Below are 21,181 nucleotides of genomic sequence, written 5' to 3'. Positions count from 1 at the left end.
GACAGGTGCGGGATATAATCTCCTGGTGTGCCATTTGCTAAGACCGTTGGAAAAGCGCAGTATTTGGGTGGCAGTGTCCCGATTTTCCAGGTACAGTCTGTCATGGCTTCCCTTGGCTAGGAAAGGAAAATCCCCAGACCCCTTGAGCTTCCCAGGTGACGTGATGCCCCACCCTGCTTCGGCTCGCCCTCTGTGGGCTGCACCCATTGTCTAACCAGTCCCAGTGAGATGAATCAGGTACCTCAGTTGGAAATGCAGAAATCACCTGTCTTCTGTGTCGATCACAGTGGGAGCTGCAGCTTGTTTGTTTTTAACATGAGAGTCTTAGTAAGGAAAAAAATTTTAGGCTGGGCATGGTGGCTCACACCTGTAATGACAACATTTTGGGAGGCTGATATGGAAGGATCACTTGAGCCCAGGAGTTCAAGACCAGTCTGGGCAACATAGTGAGACCGCATCTCGACTAAAAGAAAAAAAAATTTTTTTTTGAGACAGAGTTTTGCTCTTGTTGCCCAGGCTGAAGTGCAATGGCGCGATCTCGGCTCACCACAACCTCTGCCTCCCAGATTCAAGCAATTCTCCTGCCTCAGCCTCCCGAGTAGCTGGGATTACAGGCACACAGCACCACACCCGGCTAATTTTTGTATTTTTAGTAGAGATGGGGGTTTCTCCATGTTGGTAAAGCTGATTTTGAACTCCCGACCTCAGGTAATCTGCCCGCCTAGACCTCCCAAATTGCTGGGATTACAGGCGTGAGCCACTGTGCCCAGCCAAAAAAAATTTTTTTAATTAGCCAGGCATGGTGATGCACACCTGTAATCCCAGCTACTTGGGAGGCTGAGGTGTGAGGATCACCTGAGCCCAGCAGGTCGAGGCTACAGGAAGCTGTGATCGCACCACTGCACTCCAGCCTAGGCAACAGAGTGACACCCTGTCGCAAAAAAAGAAAGAGAAAATTTAAATCTGTTCCCATCAAATAAAATAATTATTTTTAATTCAAGATAATCAAATAATTAAAAATGCAAACTACTGAATCAGGTAGCAGATCTGATCAGTAAGTGGAGGGTGAGAGCTGTGAGGCACTGTCTTGAAATTAAAAAAAAATTAAACCTAGATAACTGTTCTATAATATCTTACAAGGAGCCTCTCTCACTGCTTAGCACTTGGCTTCTATTCTGTTAATATTCTGAACAAGTCTAGATGTTATACTCAAAAAAGAGATTTTTTGGTTCCAGATCATGGCACAGACACAGAATGGAATCCCCTTAGGAGCAGGATTCCCTGACTGTAATCCGAGGGAACAGAGCCTTCATCCTTGAACACCACTTCTAAGTGAGGCCTAGGACTAAGGTGCTAGGGGTCAGATGCACCTGTGTGGAATGGCTGGGCCTCTTTCTGGGAAGCTTTATCCCCGACTCCTACCCAGGTGTCCAGAAAGACTCTCCTGGGTCACGGGCCAGCAGCTCACTTTTCCAGCTAGGGCAGTCAAAACCAGAACCATTTAAAACACCAGGGCTACTGAACTGCTTTCACACCTACCCTAGAGCAGAGCCTGTCAATTCACAGCAGTCAAGGAACAAGTTGTAGGCTCTGCCTTTATTTAAAATATGAACAAGTTGAAAGGTGTTTGTGCCTGGCCCAGCAGCAGACCCTCCCCTTTCAGCGACTCACCAGTTTCTCTGGCTGAAGGCGGGGATGCTGGTCAGGCTCTGATCGCTGGCAGGGTAATACTGCGCATACGATGGGCGGGTATAGGGGACTGATGTGCGTTTGTCTTCTTCATAGCTTTTCTTTGCTGCTTTTTTCTCAGCCTTGGTTAGCTTGTGATCCTTTCGGTTCAAGAGCAATGACTCATGCTCGAAAGGCTCCTGGGGACACAGGAGGATGTTGATTTAGTTACCAACATGGCTGATGGATAATGAGCCTTACTTTAGGACCAAGAAAAGAGCTGGCTGTCTCACTAGCGAAGAGACTGCTCAGAGATACACAGGCAGGTTTACTGTCTTTCTGTCAAGAGTACAATTTATAGCTCTAACCTAGTACCAGCTTTAGACATCTAAGTCTGCCTTCCCTATCAAAAGAATGGGGGAGTTCAGAGAATTAACAAACTACATTTTTAGAACTTTCCCCCTCTCTTTCTGCTAAGAAGACTCACTGGCCAAATTACTATACATGGCTAACCTTAGCACTCCCAGGACCAGATTAGAGGACGGGGTAAGTGGTTGTGGGCAGGGAGGGGGACTGAGTGGGGCAAGAAAAAGAAGTCCTTGAGTCCAAGTCACCTGCATGAAACATCACCTCAGATGAAGAAAAAAGCTTACAAGACAAGCCTCCTTTGACAGAGAGACTGCCACTCTGGGGATTGCATGCATACCAAGTTCTTACCTTGGTGATGAGGTGAGGGTACTTCAGACAGGCCAGTTGCAGGACTGACTCCTTGATCCCCTTTACGTTCAAGGAAACTTGGGGAGCTGGCTCCTTCTCAACAAAGTGCAGTAGGTTTTCCACCTCTTTCCGTGTGAAGTTCAGCATTGGATTTAGATCATCCACCACCCGATCTAGAAGGATAAAGACATGAAGAAAGTCAGCACATGGCATTAAAAACTGTAAAGGTCACTAATAATGAAAAGTCATCCCATATCTGAAAGTCAAAGACTAGGTCTGAGGTGCTGGTGACACTGGAAACATCATATAAGGGGAAAACTTGTATAACGAGCTTGGCTGTTATCATTAAACTCACCTTCAACAAGTTGAGGTCAATTACCTTTTAAGCAATTTGAATCAGAATGAGATAGGAGGAAATGCTGGCTTTCTAGAAGCCTGCCTGTGTTCCCATATCCTGCTCCTCTCCCACCCTTGATACTAAAAGGATGGTAGCCTGTATAGATGTGCCTCTCCGAAGTCTGGAAGATGGCCCACCTGACATGCCCTGCTTGGAAATCTGACGGTCATAGATCTTCTTTTCTAGAGTGTAATCAGCCACAAGGCGATAGATGTAACAGGGCTTTTTCTGGCCATAACGGTATACCCGACATACTGCCTGGGCATCATGGCAAGGGTTCCAGGAAGCATCAAACACCACCACTCGGTTGGCACCAATCAGATTCACACCCAAGCATCCGGCCCTTTAAAAGACAAGCCAACAATCACAGAGCCTTTAGTCTTAAAAAAGGTTTTCAAATCAGTTTTGCCCTCTGTGACTTCTACCCCAATATTACTCTGTCCTAAGCCCTAAGCACAACATACTCAAGGATTTTGCTGTCCTGCTGATAAACAGTACATTCCTCAAGCACTGAAAATTGTGCCCTGAAATCCAACATGAAAGTGTCTACCAGCTCAGAAACAAAACTCACTCTCCTCTGTAACAAGTAAGGCCCCCGCATCCTGGCCTTGGAGGGATGTTCCTTGGTGAGGGGAAACTTCTGCACACAGATGTTTCCACTATTTTTAGTCTAACAGCTTAGGAGAATGACTGGCTTACATCCTGCCAAGGGCATTACGATGGCAGAAGGCAGCACAGCCTTCAAGCTGCTTGGCATGAGACAATACCATCAGCCTTTTACAGTTACCTTGCACTTTCTACTTTTTAAAGCACTTTCATATTCATCACATCATCTAAGCCTCATAACACTCCTGAGAGAAAAGCTAATTAAAACTCTTGGGTATTTTGTTGTTGTTGTTCATTTGTTTGTTTGTTTTTAAATGAGACAGGGTCTCACTCTGTCGCTTAGGCTGGATTGCAGTGGCTCAATCACAGCTCACTGCAGCTTCGACCTCTCAGACTCAAGCCATCCTCCCGCCTCTGCCTCCCAAGTAGCTGGGACCACAGGTGCATGCCACCACACTCAGCTAATTGTTTGATTTTTTGTACAGACAAGGTCTCAGTATCTTGAACCCCTGGGTTCAAGCAATCCTCCCACCTTGGCCTCCCAAAGTGCTGGGGTTACAGGCATGAGCCACAACCATTGTTAATGAAGGTCTCAAAAAATTTTATGATACTATCATGACTGCCCTGCTAACCTAATTTCCTTTTGAAGTTCCCTCTCTGACCCCAGAAACAAGTTACAAACCTGAGCTGATCTCTTCTGAGGGAACTTGGAGTTTTGGGGTACCAGCCCAGGTGGCCAACTGCCTGAACAGATTCCTTTGACCTCCCCTCTTGGGATCCACTCACCTTGTAGAGAGAAGGAACAGCCAGGTGGTGAGGTTGCTGGGATCATTGAACTGATTAATAAGCCGCTCCCTCTCAAAGGCAGGGGTGCTACCATCTAGCCCTAGGAAGGAAGGAAAACCATAAGCAGTGGATATATTAGAGCAAGGATATACAGCAAAATCACTGGGCAAATATGTTTTAAAGAGCAAAACAAATAGAAATACAACAGTGCTCAGATCTCACCCCTTGGACGTATCATGGGTCTACAGTAAGTAAGGCCCAGGCATCTATAATTTGAAAATACCCCCAGGTGATTCTCACATGCACCATGGATTATAAACTACATTTCTCCCCTTTACTATCTTAGGTCAGTTCTAAAGCCAAGAATCCTAGACTTCGGAATGTATAGTAATCACCTAGGGAATTTGGAAAATACTGGCTCAAGGTGACCTCTCTGCCTCAGCCTTGTGAGTCCTGGTGAGTGCAGGACTAAGGGTTTTGATATGGATGATGTTCCTCCACCAGGAATCTGCATTTTTAACAAGCTCCTGAAGCTAAGAACTTGCTGTAAAGAGACATAAAGGAAATACATCTGGAACAGTAGAATGGAACACGTGAATGAAAGGAGGGAAGCTCCAAAGAGGGAGAAAAAATAGGCTTTAGGGCCGGGCACAGTGGCTCACGCCTGTAATACCAACAGTTTGGGAGGCCAAGGCATGCAGATCATGAGGTCAAGAGATCGACACCATCCTGACCCACATGGTGAAACCCCGTCTCTACTAAAAATACAAAAATTAGCTGGGCATGGTGGCCTGTGCCTGTAGTCCCAGTACTTGGGAGGCTGAGGCAGGAGAATCACTTGAACCTGGGAGACGGAGGATGCAGTTCAGCCGAGATCACGCCACTGCACTCCAGCCTGGCAAAAGAGTAAGACTTCGTCTCAAAAAAAAAAAAAAAAAAAAAAAGACTTCAGTTAAGAAGCATAAATAGTAATGGCAATCCTTGTCATCTTGAGTAAATGGCAAAGCTAAGGGCATGAAATACCGCATGGAAAACTGAATTACTACTGTTGTAGGAAGCAACAGTTTAATTGCTTGGTACTGGGGTTCTATGTCAGGACCCCAACCTACTTTTCCAACCTGAGTTCAAACAGTTCCCAAACACAGCTCACCACTGATTCATAGGGCAAGCTCTGAGCCACACCTTGTGCTGGGGATCTTCTTGCTACTCCCTGAACCTCCAGTTCTCTAAATCCTTCTATTAGGGCAGTGGTTCTCAATGAGGGCAATTTCTCCATACTCCCACTCCCCATGGGACATTTTGCAATGTCTGGAGATATTTTTGGTTGTCAAAACTGAGAGATACTACTGCCATCTAGTGAGTAGAAACCAAGCATGCTACTAAATGTCGTATAATATACAGGACAGCCCCTTATAACAAAGAATTATCTGGCCCAAATGTCAGCAGTGCTGAGGTCTGTATTTCTCAACTTTTTTTTCATTACCACCCTACTAAGGAATGACTTTTTTTTCCCAATGACACTATGTCCTCCCTGAAATTTAATACCACAGATAAACTGTATATCTGTTTACGTACTGTATGTACTTGACTTACACATTTTAAAAGTTAAGATTTCCACCCCCTGCTCAAAAAAAAAAAAAAAAGTTCATCCCCTTAAAGTATTATCTCCCCAACAGAGAATGCATGATCTAGGCTTGTGTTCACTCTGATCTTTCAGCCTGGAACGATCCTCAGGCAACACTAGCCCTGTGTATTCAAATCCTCCCCATTTTTGAGACGCCTTAGCTAATCATCCTCACCACAGTGATTCTATCCTCCTTAGAACCCCAGTTAGGGGCACTCAATTGTTCTTGAATTGTCACATCTCAGATGAAGAGAAGGACTATGGCTTCTATTTCTCTACACTCTCCCATCTCTCTCAATGCCCCAGCCCCTAGTACAGTACCTTGTAAACAACAGCTGGCTCTTAGTATCCCCCTGCTCCTTGACTAATCACAAATATTCCTATGCATTTGATGGAGTGGAGAAAGAGAAAGAGAGAGAAGGAAAGGAAACCCTTAAGCAGACCTTGCCAAGGCTTCAAGAACAACGCAACAATGAACTCACGGAAGTAGCTGATGTTTCGAACCCACTTCTGTGCTCCTTGCCCCTCGGCACCAGGTGGACAGGGTACTTCTCGTTTTCCAAGGAATTCCTCGATGAGAGCCAAGGTGGAAAGACTCTGGCTGAAATGGAAAACATTTCGTTCAGATGGCTCCCAGAATCGAGGGAACATTGTTCCCAATAGGTCCATACTCTTGTGCAACTTTCTGACAATGGGAGCTCCCACAACCTACCACTGATAAGAGGTAACTCTAGGTTGGGCACGGTGGCTCAAGCCTATAATCCCAGCACTTTGGGAGGCCGAGGCGGGTGGATCACCTAAGGTCAGGAGTTCCAGACCAGCCTGGCCAACATGGCAAAACCCCGTCTGTACTAAAAATACAAAAATTAGCTGGGTGTGGTGGCACACGCCTGTAATCCCAGCTATTTGGGAGGCTAAGGCAGGAGAATCACTTGAACCCAGGAGGCGGAGGCTGTAGTGCAGGATCACGCCATTGCACTCCAGCCTGGGCAACAAGAGTGAAACTCTGTCTCAGGAAAAAAAAAAAAAAAAAAAAGGGGGTAACTCTAGGTCGGGAACAGTGGCTCACGCCTGTAATCCCAGCACTTGGGAGGCCGAGGCGGGCGGATCACCTGAGGTCAGGAGTTCGAGACCAATCTGGCCAACATGATGAAACCCCATCTCTACTAAAAATCCAAAAATAATTAGCCTGGCATGGTGGCACGTGCCTGTGGTCCCAGCTACTCAGGAGGCTGAAGCAGGAGAATCGTTTGAACCTGGGAAGTGGAAGATGCAGTGAGCCAAGATCACACCACTGCACTCCAGCCTGGGCAGGAAGAGTGAAACTCCATCTCAAAAAAAAGAAAAAGAAAAAGAAACAGAAAGAGGTAACTATACCAAGAACAACCAAGGGTATCCTTCCTAGCGTATAATGGGAGCAGAGTCATCCACATACTTACGACTATCACCACACTGAAAAAATACTCTCTTCATTCTTCACTTCCACAGCTGAAAATTTCTGGGGTTTAGCTCAATGCAGAGTAACAAATAGCATTCAGCACTAAACACTACCACTGCATGAATATACATCAGACATGATTATGGGTTTTACTAGAGAGACAAAATCACTCGACTGCTTCCAAGATACCATGAGAGCCAGTGTCCTTAGAAGTGATCCATAAAATCAACACTAGGCTCTCCCCAAGCTAAAATCACTGCTGTCCTCTCAAAGTGTGTCACATGTGGAAGCCCTCACTCTGAGGCTCCTGAGCCAGGCTCCTGCCACTTGGCTCTTCTTGGAGCATAATCTGGTCAGATTATAAAGAAGGAGAAGCAATCAACTTTGCTTTCCTGGGGAGTCAAGCCTTAATGAGACTCAAAGCTCTAGCCAGACTGAGAATATAACTCCGGAGCAAACTACATCACTTATTTGGCTTTAAAGACAAAGCTTAAAACTAAAATAAAAGGTTGGGGCGGGATAGAAGATTAAACCAAGGGTCAGCAAACATTTTCTGTAAAAGGACAGATAGCAAATAGTTTAGGCTTTCTTGGCCACATAGAACCTCTGCTGCATATTCTTTGTATGTTTTTTATAACCTTTTAAAAATGTAAAAACTATCCTTAGCTCTCAAAGTAAACAAAAACAGGCCAGAATTTGAAAGATTAGACTCCAGTGCTAACCTAGGGTTCTAAATTGTTCTCTGTGGAGAAATCAAATTGGGCAATGAAAGAAACTCCAAGAGACAGACAACATGCAAGAAGGTCCTCACAATAGCACTTAGGGGAGGCGGGGGTGGTCTTGGTCTTGCTCTGTGGTGGTTTTGTCATTCTTTACCATAGACACACAGCCTCAAATGGAAGTTTCTCATCCTACCTAAACACAAGGATCTTGTCCCCAAGCTTCACACTTTCCTCAATCAGGTGGAAAAGCAGTACCATCTTGGGAGAGTTTTCTAGGACTCCAGTCTGGTAATTAGTCAGAAGATCCTTGGCCTGCAAGAGAGAAACAAGGCAGCTTAGAGCAGGTCCAAGGCCAGATCACTAGAAATAAAATTATTTCCTTCCAAGGCAGCAGCTCACTGGCCACCTTTATAATTCCATACAGAGACCCTAGCCATGCATCCCTACCCCTTCCCCAGGCAGGGCTTGCACCATCCCTTCTCAGCAATAGTTTATGGTTCCTGAAGGATCTGCTTGACTCACCCATTCATATGTGACAATGTTGTTGCCTCGCTCCTGGAAAGGGTTGAAGCCAACGCCCTGTAGGAACTTGCTATTGGTTGCCTCTCCCATCGAGGAAGCCAAGGTGCTATCCTCTCCCTTGCCTTTTGTTCCCTGTGGTGGACAGCGGGCACTGGTCCCTGCAGAGCCAAGTTCTTCCACGTCTAGGTCCTGCTCATTGGCCAAGCTCTCCTTCTGAAGGGCTTCATACAGCACATCAGGGTGATTCCAGATCTGAGGTTCAAGGAAAGGGAGAGGAGACACAGGACAAAGAACATTCCAAGGGTGTCCCAGGGAGTCTGGAAACACATACTTGCTCACACACACACATCCCACAATAAACACTGTCACACCAAAAATTAAAGTCAGAGCCCTTCACAGCCAAAGGGCCTGCATATTTGTTTTGATTATCAGTTCTGGTCACCATGACACATGAATGGCAGCATGCATACCAGGAGCCATGCCAGTAAGTATGTTTGATACATAATCAAAAAAGCTGTCACAAGCCTTTTTGACATTCTTATTCAAATAAGAGTAAGAATGTTCCAGTTTCACAGTGTGGCTACAGTCTGCTACTGTATAAAACTATAGACAAAATGTATCTGACTTATAGTAGACCAATCACATATCATTTCACAGAGTATTCCTAGCAAGAGTTGAGAACTCCCAGGAGAAGAGAGGAAAGGAAGAAGGAAGGATGCAGTGATACCAAAGCATCATCACAGACCACGCTTGCCTTAGTTTCCTGGCCTTGACCCAGGACTGTGGCTATAAAAGAAATATTTGGAAACCCCTCTTGTCCCCAGACACACACCTTCTGCTGACTTATTAAAGCAGTGGTCAATTAAGAATAATACCTAACAGGTCTGCTGAAGAGTAGCCAGGGGTAGAGGTATGAAGTCAATGAAACAGGTCCCTCAAGAAAAGAATGAGAGAGGTCTCAATCTGATTAAGTATGGAATCCAATGGAAGGTACCCCTAATAACTTGTCTAAGCTATATATCTCTTGAATTCTGATTATGCTAGCAGTCAAAAACGCTGCCCCACAGTATTTTTCCATTAATCCCCTTGGAATAACAAGTTGTGCAGCTGAGTTGCACACTGCAGGGGGCATCAGTTATATTACACTGTGTGAATGGCACCCCCAGGAGTTATGTGGTACAAAACCATCACCTCTCTCCTTGGAGCCCCCAAACCTCCAGTGCAGTGAACTGAGGTGGCCCCCTCTCACTTTATTCTCCCTTTATTGAAGACTCTCAGTAGGAGTAACTCCCTTGGGACCATGTGTATCCTTAGTCCCCATCTCAATCTTCCCTGAGGCCCCAATGCACCTTGCAACACACACAGAATGCCTTAAGGGGGTTCAGCCCCAGCCAACCGCTGCTACCACAGTCCCGGAAGCGATCCATGAACTGTGTGTACAAATCTCGCTGGATCTTGGAGAGCCGCACAAGGATCACATTTTCTTCCTTGGCAGGGAGATGAATCTTCAGCACAGTGTGGCCTCTCCTATGGAGGCAAACAGAACAGGAACGGCAAGGTAGTGTGGCCAGGAGGGGTCAGCACAAGATAAAAACAGAGCCTTTTGCACTCCTGCCACACCTCCCTCTTGAGGATCTCAACATGCACTGCAGCCTTGCAATAATGCAGAGTGGTTCAACAACCAAGAAGAAACTCACCTTAAGGATGAAAACTAACACTAAGAGGCAGAGTGACCTGTCCCAGGTCATGTCTGACTGCATGACAGAGACAGGGGAACTTGAGGTTCTTACTTTAATTTGGGCTGCCTCTCTGAGCTTTCGCTCCATATGCCATCTCAACAAGGAAAAATGAGGGGTCTGCTTTAGACTAGCCTAAGGTAAGTCAGCAGAATGGTACCTTTTTCTTGCTTCTCTCAGCAAGTAAGACAGGTGTCTCCAGTACCTTTAAAGATAACTTTTGAGAGAAGCACTTCTAGGCCAAACTTCCAGAGAACTGAAACAGTGGATATCCACCATCTGCTAGCTTGTCACAGGAAGCAAAGTTGTACTACGCCCCAGGGAAGGGGCCCTCCTACTCCAACACCCTATCCTGTATAACAGGCTTGGCATGCCCTTGGCAACAGGGCCCTCTGAAAATTCAGGAAGCAGGACCCTGAGGATGGCTCACCTCTGCACAAAGCCCTCCAGAAGACTGTGCAGGACATGGCTCCGGTACCGCATGAGGCGGACGTCCTGAGGTGTGCTGTCAATACATTGCCCATTCAGGATAGGACGTTCAAACATGTTGCTGAACTCCTGCCGGGTGCCAAGGAAGTCTGGGCGCACAAAGTCCACCATGCACCAGTACTCAATGAGGTTGTTTTGCAGAGGGTACCCAGTCAGCACCACCCGGCGGCGAGAGCGGATATTCTTCAGAGCCTGTGAGGTGCTGGCCTGGCAGTTTTTGATGCGGTGTCCCTCATCACAGATTACTACATCAGGGCCAGGGCGGCATAAAGCCTTCTCAAACTCTAGGGAGGGAAGAGGATCCGGAGTCAGAGGGTGACAGGGCCTGCTCTTAGTCAATAATATGAGAAGTAGGGGTGCACCCTGGAGGAGACAGAAGAAATGAAGGAAGCAGGAAAGCAAGAGTCAGCCCCCCTTGGTGAGAGGGTGCCAGCCATTCAAGCTCCTGGATATGACTGGTATGACTTGGTATGAATGCTAATCTGGCAGTTGACTCTTTTTTTTTCTTTTTTGAGACGGAGTCTCACACTGTCATCCAGGCTGGAGTGCAGTGGCGCAATCTCTGCTCACTGCAACCTCTGCCTCCCGGGTTCAAGCGATTCTCCTGCCTCAGCCTCCCAAGTAGCTGGGATTAGAGGCATGCGCCACCATGCCTGGCTAATTTTTTGTATTTTTAGTAGAGATGGGGTTTCACCATGTTGGCCAGGCTGGTCTCAAACTCCTGACCTCATGATCTGCCTCTGGCAGTTGACTCTTGCAATAAATATCCCTTTCCCCTGTTCCGTTCCTTTCCTTACTTTATTTTTCTTTATGTGAAAAGTATAACTGACTTGCCTTCCTAGGGCTTAGACCAACTGGGCAGCAGAGAGAGGGACCTTACAGAGTGCCAGCCTAGGATTAAAAATGCACCTGGATGAAACCAATAGGAATAATCCAGACACTTTAGTGGGCTCTCACCATTGCCAGCGTCTTGACTCCATCTGAGGGCTGGCTGGTAGGAGCTAGCTAAAGGACAGGGTCTTCCCGCAGTTATTTTCCAGTCATTGCTAAATGGCAAATTCATCCCAGCTCTACCATAGAAGCAAACCTAGAACAAACATAATCTCATAGATGAAGAGACTTCTAAAGTGAAATGGCCTCTGAACCCTTAAAAACATTCTTCCCCAAATGAGCAAAGGCCCCTTAGAAGATGGAGTAGAATTAGAACTATGACAGGAATGGTTTTCACTAAAAACAACTGGGATAAATTCTTTTTTATAAATTCACAAACAATAGTATTACTACTTTGTCTTTATATTAGTGATTTAAACACTTTATATTTTCTTCATGCTTTCTCAGAACATCTCTAGAAAGTGGTAAAGGAAATGGTTACTATTCCAACTGTTCTGTAAGAGAAACAGGGATAGACGAACAGAGGAATCTCCCCCAAGCCAGTGTGTGGCCTGGCCTAACCATAACTGCACAGCTGGCAGAGAAAGCAGTACCTTCTCAGAACCATTGGACGTCATCCTACTGATCTTGGGAACCAGGATTTTTGGTCCATGATAACAATTCACATCAATAATGCACTTTACATCTGACTAGGTGCTATTAGTAGACATGATTTCTTTTTTCCTGAAACACCAACAAGAGTATTCCTGGGATAGGCTGCCCACCTCTCCGAAACTCCTGCTGCCGATCTTCCTCATCTAGATCAATGATGACTGGGTGAGAACGCTTCTTGGTTTTCTTCGGTCTACCTGTGGCAAATGATTTCTTCAGAGTGAGGAGTCTGTACATCTCGTACCCCATCAGCAGCACGCCACCCTCTGACACCCAATCAGCCATCACTTTAGCACGAGATGCCATCGTCCTGCAAGATGAACAGAGAAAATTGTGTGAGATGTGAATTATATCTCAAGAATTATTGTTTCTGCTGCTCCCAAGGAAGAATTGCTCACAATCAAAGCTGTGTTGATGTACATTCAGAACTTCTTATTACCAAAGATTTCATGTGGCAGCAAGCACAGGGGTAGCCTACCACCCAAGAACCTCCCATCATCCCAGAGAAACTAATTGCACCCAGGATGAACTGGATCATTGATGGTGGTTAAACAGCAAGAAACATAGCAATTCAACTACATAAGGCAAGAGAAAATGACAACCCCCTTGGATATTCAGGCATGACTACAACTCAACATTTGAAGGAGCATTTCAATCCCATGATAAATACAAGGTCACAGAAGGAAGGGCAACATTCTGCAGTTTACTTGCCTGGACTCAAGTGAATAAAGAGCCACAAACAGTAAAGAGGAAAGAGGAGAAGAGACCAGATGACCCTCAGTAAGTCACTCCACTTCCAAACACCGGCGCACTCACTGTATTTCACTGATTGCATGTGGACTAAAAGTCCTGAATGAGCAACCACCTGTGAGGTCAACTAATCATCTCCTCATTTTTATGTGTGTGTCCAAACATCACAAAAGGCACCCTCTGAAAAAAATACAGTAAAGTCTACTTTCTCAATTATCCACACCAATGAGGGGAAAGGTTAGCATGTAGAGCTGGTTTGTTGGATCAAGAAATAGCTTTAGACTTTTGGAAATCAGGTTGACTTTATGGCATACATATATAGATAATTTTATTTAAATCTAAAACAAAGCAAGGCTGACACCTTTCAAAGCTTTGGGAGTTGTACCATTAAAGGTCAATTGCAGACCAGTGCTTAAAAGAAGTGACTAATGATTAGGTTTTTAAGAAAAGTGAAATGTAATAAGTAAAAAATTAGACAGTAGAGACCAGGCACAGTGGCTTACGCCTGTAATCCCAACACTCTGGGAGGACAAGGTGGGCGGATCACCTGAGGTCAGGAGTTCGAGACCAGCCTGGCCAACATGGCAAAACCCTGTCTCTACTAAAAATACAAAAATTAGCCGGACATGGTGATGGGTGCCTGTAATCCCCGCTACTCGGGAGGCTGAGGCAGGAGAATCACTTGAACCTGGGAAGCAGAGGTTGCAGTGAACTGAGATTGCACCACTGCACTCCAGCCTGGGTGACAGAACAAGACTCCGTCTCAAAAAAAAAAAAATCAGACAGTGGAAAGATCCATTGTTTCGTGTTGAATTTTACTACGATATGCATGGGAAAATATGACCATGCCCACATATTTTTCAAGATATAAAAGCCTCCTAAAGCAGAACACAGGAAATTTCTCAGGCTACTTAACTCTGGCTTTCCTGAAAAGCTAGGTAGAGAAAAAAATGAGTAGCAAGAACAGAGAAAGTGATACATCAAGAAACCAAAAACAAATCTAGATGCACAGGCTACACACTCAAAGAGACTGCCTTAACATCAGATCCCGGACAGAAGTCTAAAAGGAAAGGGGCAGAGAGGAAAGGGCAGGCCACCTACTTGTGCTCATCATTCAAGATGTGAACTTTAAAGAACCGAGGCTGGACTTCTTCAGGCTTGTTGTCAGCTGGGAGGGCTTCAGGAGGTGGAAGCCACATGTTGAACTCTGCCAGCCAATTCTGAAGAGTATTAACCTATTAGAAAGCCAAGTCCAAAAAGAGAGTTTTATGGAACAAACTCAGAGCTGAGCTCATCAAGCTTTTTGGTGCCCAGTAAAGGCATTAACACAGAGCTCTTCAGGAGTGACTTAAGTGGTGCCTTCCCAAAAACTCTTACCGGCACAATGGCAAGGACTGTTTTGGCTGGCGTGTGGCGGAAGAGGACGTCGATGAAAGAGATCACTTGCAAAGTTTTCCCCAGACCCATGCTGTGGGCCAGAATACAGCCAAAGCCACTGCTGGTCTTAAACCTCTCCAGAGACTCCACTAGGTTATCGTAAAGGAACCGGATCCCGCCAATCTGACAAGGGACAAAGACAAATGTCAGAGGGGCTCACAAAGATGAGGGCTCCAGTTTTTACTCACTTTGTAATTAGTAAGAATTAAGTAAGTGAGAAGGCGTTATAATAGATAGCAGGTGTGGACGGCCATAGAAGATTCCCTGTACCTTGACTGGTCTATTTGCTGGTGACAGTCCTCTTGGAAAAAACAGAAAAGGATTCACTAGTACAGTGTAACACCCCATGTAATGCATGAATCGGTAGTGTCAAATTCCTGACAGGATCTTTCAGTCAGCTTGGCTTCCCTCAGCATTGGAAAGCTCACCCTCTTAAGGCAGCCCATTCCATAGGAGTAGTTTGTTTTTGTTGTTGTTTTTGAGACAGAGTCTCGCTCTGTCACCCAGGCTGGAGTGCAGTGGTGCTATCTCAACTCACTGCAACCTCTGCCTCCCGGGTTCAAGCAATTCTCTTGCCTCAGCCTCCAGAGTAACTGGGATTACAGGCATGCACCACCATGCCCAGCTAATTTTTGTATTTTCAGTGGAGACAGGGTTTCACCATGTTGCCCAGGCTGGTCTTGAACTCCTGACCTCAGGTGACCTGCCCCCCTCGGTCTCTCAAAGTGCTAGGATTACAGGCATGAGCCACTGTGCCCAGCCACATAGAAGTAGTCCCTATTGCTAAGAGTTTTTTTTTTTTTTTTTTGAGACGGAGTCTTGCTCCGTCACCCAAGCTGGAGTGCAATGGCGCGATCTCAGCTCAGTGCAACCTCCCATTTCCCCGGTTCAAGTGATTCTCCTGCCTCAGCCTCCAGAGTAGCTGGGACTACAGGTACGCACCACCATGCCCACCTAATTTTTGTATTTTTAGTAGAGACGGGGTTTCACCATGTTGGCCAGGATGGTCTCAATCTCCTGCCCTGGTGATCCACCCACCTCGGCCTCCCAAAGTGCTGGGATTACAGGCACGAGCCACCATGCCTGGCCTGTTAAAGAGTTCTTAAGGCTGGGCACGATGGCTCGTGCCTGTAATCCTGGCGCTTTGGGAGGCCGAGGTGTGCAGATTACCTGAGGTTTGGAGTTCAAGACCATCCTGGTGAACATGGTGAAACCCCAGCTCTACTACAAATACAAACAATTAGCCGGGTGCAGTGGTGCACAACTGTAATCCCAGCTACTTGGGAGGTTGAGGCAGGAGAATCGCTTGAGCCTGGGAGGCGGAGATTGGAGTGAGCCGAGATTGTGCCACTGCACTCCAGCCTGGGCTACAGAGTGAGACTTCGTCTCAACAACAACAACAACAACAACAGAAGAGTTTTTAAGCTGAGTTATGCCCAATAGCCAAAATACGTAATCAACCCAAGTGTCTATCAGTGGAAGAAAGGATAAAGAAAATGTGGTGCCTATGAACAATGGAATATTATTCAGCCACGAAAAATGAAATCCTGTCATTTGCAGCAACATGGATGGAACTGGAGGTCATTATGTTAAATGAAACCCGCCAGGCACAGAAAGACAAACATCACACATTCTCACTCATGTGGGAGAACTAAAAAAGTTGATCTCATGGAAGTAGAAAATAGAATGGTAATTACCAGAGGCTGAGAAGGGAGAGGAGGGGGAGGAAGAGACGTTGGTTAATGGGTACAAAAATACAGTTAGACAGGTCAGGCATGGTGGCTCACGCCTGTAATCCTAACACTTTGGGAGGCCAAGGCAGGAGGATTGTTTGAGCTCAGGAGTTCAAAACCGGACTAGGCAACATAGTGAGACCTCGTCTCTACAAAAAAATTAAAAATTAGTTGGGCATGGTGGCATGAGGCTGTAGTCCCAGCTACTTAGGCTGAGGTGGAGGATCACCTGAGCCCAGGAAGTGAAGGCTGCAGTGAGTCGTGATCACTGCACTCCAGCCTGGGCGACAGAGCAAGAGCCTGTCTCAAAAACAAAGAGTTTTCAGCCAGGCATAATGGCTTAGGCCTGTTATCCCAGCACTTTGGGAGGCTGAGGCAGGTGGATCGCTTGAGCTCAGGAGTTCAAGATCAGCTTGGGCAACGTGGCAAAACCTCATCTCTACAAAAAAAAAAAAAAAAATTGGCTGGGTGTGGTGGTATAGGCCTATAGTCCCAGCCTGAGCAACAGAGCAAGACCCTGTCTCAGGAGAAAAAAAAAAGAGTTCTTAATCGTAAACTGAGTCAATGTCTGTCTTCATGGTACTTCTACTCACTAGTCCTGGTTCCAGGCTCTGGATCAACACAAACTACTCTACTCCCTCCTACCAGAAAGTCCCCCCATCTTCTGACTCTCACATCTCTTCTAGATCCAGACCTTCCTAATCAAAGCACTGCTCACCAGAGAGCACCTCAGTCATGGGATCCCACAGAAAGAGGCTCAAATTATTAGGTCAAGAGATCCAGTGCTTTCTACAGGGTAGGGCAAACCTGAAGCTTGTCTCTTCCCTTTCCCTGTCCCTTCCTATTCATCAGGAATCCTGAAACATCAACTGCTAGAAGGAAGTATCAGGTCTTTCCAACAGCTGAACAAGCTGCTCTTGGTACCAAACAAGTACTTCACAGGCTGTGACGCTAATAACCACCAGCAGGCAATGTTCACAACAAGGAAACAAAAAGGAAAAGGAGAAAACAGTCAAGGTTTGCTGTACCTGATGAGGTTTCACAGCCCGTGCCAACTGTGGGGCAAGGAAGACATTTTCCTCCTCTGGAGGGTGGTTTAGGTTGACAAGGACCCGCCCAAGGGCGTCACGCTGGTTTAAGACATCATTGACATGGGTGCCACCCTTCTCTTCTTCCTCATCATCTTCACTGACAGATTCACTGCTGTCCACAATGTGCAGAGTGTCCTCCTCTCCAGAGCTCAGTTCAATCACCTCTGAGACAGCAAAAAAAAGCAAAACCAAAAATCCAGGGAGTGAAGATAATTTACTGCACACAGTCAGAGCAGAAGACTACAGAAACTTAAAGTTAGAACTTGTCAACACTTATTAAAATTTTGACTTTCACTATTTCTCTCTTTCAGCTTCAAGTTAAGACAAGCAAAAAACTTATATTTACCAAGGAGACACAGGGAAATTAGTCAAAGCCACATCCCAAATTGAAGGAGGAAGGACTGGACTCTTTTCAAAGTATAGCCGATCTCAGCATGAACACCAGGTCGGAAGAAAGGGAGGCACCTGGTTTGATCTTACCATCTCGACTGCTTTTTTCATCCTCACTGCCACTGCTACTGTCCAAACAAATGACTTCCTGGGCCAAGACCCGAGGAGGCAGTTGGGGACCGTCACTTGCCCTTAAAGCAATTTCCTCTAGGAAAAGCAAAATGGAAGGGAACGGTGTCAAGACCACATTTGGCTCTAACATATTTCCCAAAACAATTCACCACCCCTTTTCTTTTATAGCTCTCATGGGGAGTATCCACTGAGAAGAGAAGCAGAGCCCATCTCAAAAACCTCAGCCCTCCTTCCAAATTCCCTTTCTCTACTGGTTTTTCCTTCCTGCTATCCACCTGACCACCAGAAAAGGTCCCAATCCTTTGGTAAGTTAAAATCCAAAGTTATGAGGAAAAATCTAGATAAAACCTATTTAAAGAGTACATTTTTATTCATTTTAGCTTTTTAAATGATCTTCTTCTGATTGTGTGCTCTCAAGAAGCTGAATGACTTTAAAGGATTCCTGAGAGGCCACAATTATTTTTATTTATTTATTTTTTTTTTTGAGATAGAGTCTCACTCTGTCGCCTAGGCTGGAGTACAGTGGCGCAGTCTCAGCTCCCTGCAACCTCCACCTCCCTGGTTCCAGCTATTCCCCCTGCCTCAGCCTCCTAGTAGCTGGGATTACAGGCTCACGCCACCACGCCCGGCTAATTTTTTTTTGTATTTTTAGTAGAGACGGGGTTTCACCATGTTGGCCAGACTGGTCTCGAACTCCTGAACTCAGGCAATCCATCCGCCTCAGCCTCCCATAATGCTGGGATTACAGGCGTGAGCCACCGCGCCCAGCCGAGAGGCCACAGTCTTATTCCAGATCTGCTTTTGACCACTGTGTGCACCTAGGGCTTCTTCCTCCTGAAGCAAAGGGCCTTCCCTGCCATGTCCACTGCTTACCAGGGAGGAACTCCAGCGGAACAGTAGGAATAGGGGCTGCATAATCTTTCCTCTGCTGCTCCAGGCGCTTCCTTCTTTCCAACTCTTCTTGCTGTGCTGCTTTGGTAACAGGCTCCAATTGATCCTCCCGGAGTAGCTTTCTAAACATTCACATAAGAGACAGCACTTGGGTTCAATTAAGATTTGGGCAATGTAATGGCAAGCTAAAGAGAGAAATAGCCATTGATGATCTCAGAGTCGAGGCGGGAGAAGGAGAAGCCACATCAGCCCCACCATACCCATGCAAGGAGCAGCATTCAAAAAACAGGATATTAAACTCAGATGGCTCTAGGCTAATACTTTCTATATTATTTAACTCCCCGACCTGCCAACTCATCTCTCCACATAACAGATCAAGAATAAACTAGAGTAATATTTGATTCACAAAGCTGAAAAGCAGTATTAAAAATAGTGTTGTTGGCCAGGCGTGGTGGTTCACGCCTGTAATCCCAGCACTTTGGGAGGCTGAGGCAGGTGGATCACCTGAGATCAGGAGTTCGAGACCAGCCTGGCTAACACGGCAAAACCCCGTCTCTACTAAAAATACAAAAATTAGCCAGGTGTGGTGGTGCACACCTGTAGTCCCAGCTACTCAGGAGGCTGAGGCAGGAGAATCGCTTGAACCTGGGAGGCAGAGGTTGCAATGAGCCAAGACTGCACCACTGTACTCCAGCCTGGGTGACAGAGTGAGGCTTCATCTCAAGAAAAAAAAATAGTGTTGTCATGTAGAAAAGAAATTAGGATTGGCCGGGCACAGTGGCTCATGCCTGAAATCCCAGCACTTTGGGAGGCGAAGGTGGGCAGTTCACTTGAAGCCAGGAGTTCGAGACCAGTTCAGCCAACGTGGCAAAACCCTGTCTCTACTACAAATACAAAAATTAGCCAGGTGTGGTGGCGGGCACCTATGGTTCCAGCTACTCAGGAGGTTGAAGCACAAGAACCGCTAGAACACGGGAGGTGGGGGTTACAGTGAGCCGAGATCACGCCACTGCACTCCAGCCTGGGCAACAGAGAGACTTTATCTCAAAAAAAATAAATTAATTAATTAAGAAAAGAAAAGAAACTAGGGTTACAGGGATTCTGTATTATTTTCAAACTCAGAGTAATATTTCAAGTTGTCGTTTTTTTTTTTTTAAGTGGAGGCAGGAGGAGAAAAAGATATCATTCATTTCTTTTCAATGGCACACATTGTTATTTGATGGAAGGAAGAACTGTTGGGGATTTGGATAGTTAAAGAAGTTCACATTTTTGCTCTTAGAAGGAGTCTTGCTTTGGGTCAGACAGTCCTCTACCATTTGAAGTTGACGTCTAAGAAGATGAGAACTCAACTTTATAAAGTCTCCTCTTGTTTTGAGACATAAGGAAAAATAGAGGAAAAACCGGAAAGTCCAGCTCAGAGCACCCTATCATCTTCGGGCTGCCACCTGGGGCCTCCAGAGAGTAGAAGACCCTCCAGCAGTGGTCAAGGCCTTTCTCATTCTCCCTACAGTCCTCTGAATGCCCAAGTCCAGTGATCCTGAGCTGCACCTTCACTATTAATGAAGACACACACCTGACACTTTTCTCCTTTGGAGAGAGAACCGTCCTTCCCAAATCAGTCTTTTTGCTATTGACAGCCTTAAGATGAAGGTAAAATCTCTATTCCTTTCCCTCTCCTCTTACACAGAGCATGGCTCACCGTATGTTTCTTCTCATGTGGGAGGGCTTCTGAGCTCTCTTCTTTTTGGGGTCCTCGGAGGCTAGGTTCTTGCCTTGGTGGCGCCTAAGCTGCTCTGAAGGCTCAGACTGAGATGAGGTAGTTGAAGCGCACCGCGGCGGCTGCTGCCCATCTTCTCCCAACTGGGCATGCTCAGTGCCACACATGCCTTCCAGGGATGGGTCTGAAAAAACAAGGGGAAAGACATTGCTTTATAGGGGTGAGGGGGAATGAGTCTGGATGACAGACACACCTGGGTTCAAATCTCAACTCAGCAACTTATTAGCTGGTAATCTAAGGCAAATTCTTTATATCTCTCTGAACATCAGTGGATGTATCTACAAAATGAGGATAGTGAGGCCCATACCTCAGAGCTATTGTGAGGACTGCATAGTGTGCATGCCTAGAACCAAGCCTGGCCCAGAGTAAGCCCACAACAAATGATAGCCATCACTCTTACTGTAGTTTAGTGCTATGATCAGAGTTAGTAAGTTTCATGGCCTCAGAATGCTCAGAAAGGGACAAACTGAGCAGCTAGGCTCCAAATATAGCTCATACCCAGTGGTATGACTCTAAGCAAGTCCATTCACCTCTCATCTGTCTTAAAGCATTCACTCACTCAAACTTGCCAATCATTTCATGAGGGCTTATGGCAAGCACTATCCTAGACGCTTCAAGGGATATTTGTAAGATTCCTTCCCCTCATGAAGTTTAGAAGGTTTTGTAAGACTCCTTCCCTTCAAGAAGTTTGTGTTCTGCTTAGGGAGACAGGGCATGTACAAACACAGACTCA

General features: G+C 46.0%; 1 protein-coding gene across 8 annotated transcripts in view; it reads right to left on the bottom strand.

The window, feature by feature from the left end:
• Window positions 1–21,181, bottom strand: part of RAD54L2 (RAD54 like 2) — a 127,385-nt gene that overhangs the window by 15,446 nt on the left and 90,758 nt on the right. For 7 of the 8 annotated variants that reach the window (XM_009445560.5, XM_009445558.5, XM_054681911.2 and 4 more), the window contains 16 exons: window positions 20,371–20,572; window positions 18,654–18,793; window positions 17,739–17,855; window positions 17,196–17,422; window positions 14,375–14,557; window positions 14,099–14,232; window positions 12,361–12,557; window positions 10,647–10,989; window positions 9,830–10,007; window positions 8,481–8,732; window positions 8,152–8,270; window positions 6,281–6,399; window positions 4,175–4,274; window positions 2,920–3,125; window positions 2,386–2,558; window positions 1,672–1,868 (listed from right to left, as the gene is read on the bottom strand). In XM_009445560.5, the coding sequence (XP_009443835.1) occupies window positions 1,672–1,868; window positions 2,386–2,558; window positions 2,920–3,125; window positions 4,175–4,274; window positions 6,281–6,399; window positions 8,152–8,270; window positions 8,481–8,732; window positions 9,830–10,007; window positions 10,647–10,989; window positions 12,361–12,557; window positions 14,099–14,232; window positions 14,375–14,557; window positions 17,196–17,422; window positions 17,739–17,855; window positions 18,654–18,793; window positions 20,371–20,572 (2,887 nt within the window). Of the gene's footprint in view, window positions 1–1,671; window positions 1,869–2,385; window positions 2,559–2,919; window positions 3,126–4,174; window positions 4,275–6,280; window positions 6,400–8,151; window positions 8,271–8,480; window positions 8,733–9,829; window positions 10,008–10,646; window positions 10,990–12,360; window positions 12,558–14,098; window positions 14,233–14,374; window positions 14,558–17,195; window positions 17,423–17,738; window positions 17,856–18,653; window positions 18,857–20,370; window positions 20,573–21,181 lie in introns of all 8 variants that reach the window. The other variant, XM_009445562.5, reaches the window with a different exon arrangement.

The sequence above is a fragment of the Pan troglodytes genome, chromosome 2 (assembly GCF_028858775.2).
Source record: "Pan troglodytes isolate AG18354 chromosome 2, NHGRI_mPanTro3-v2.0_pri, whole genome shotgun sequence".
Taxonomy (NCBI): domain Eukaryota; kingdom Metazoa; phylum Chordata; class Mammalia; order Primates; family Hominidae; genus Pan; species Pan troglodytes.
This window is presented reverse-complemented; position numbering and strand designations above follow the sequence as displayed.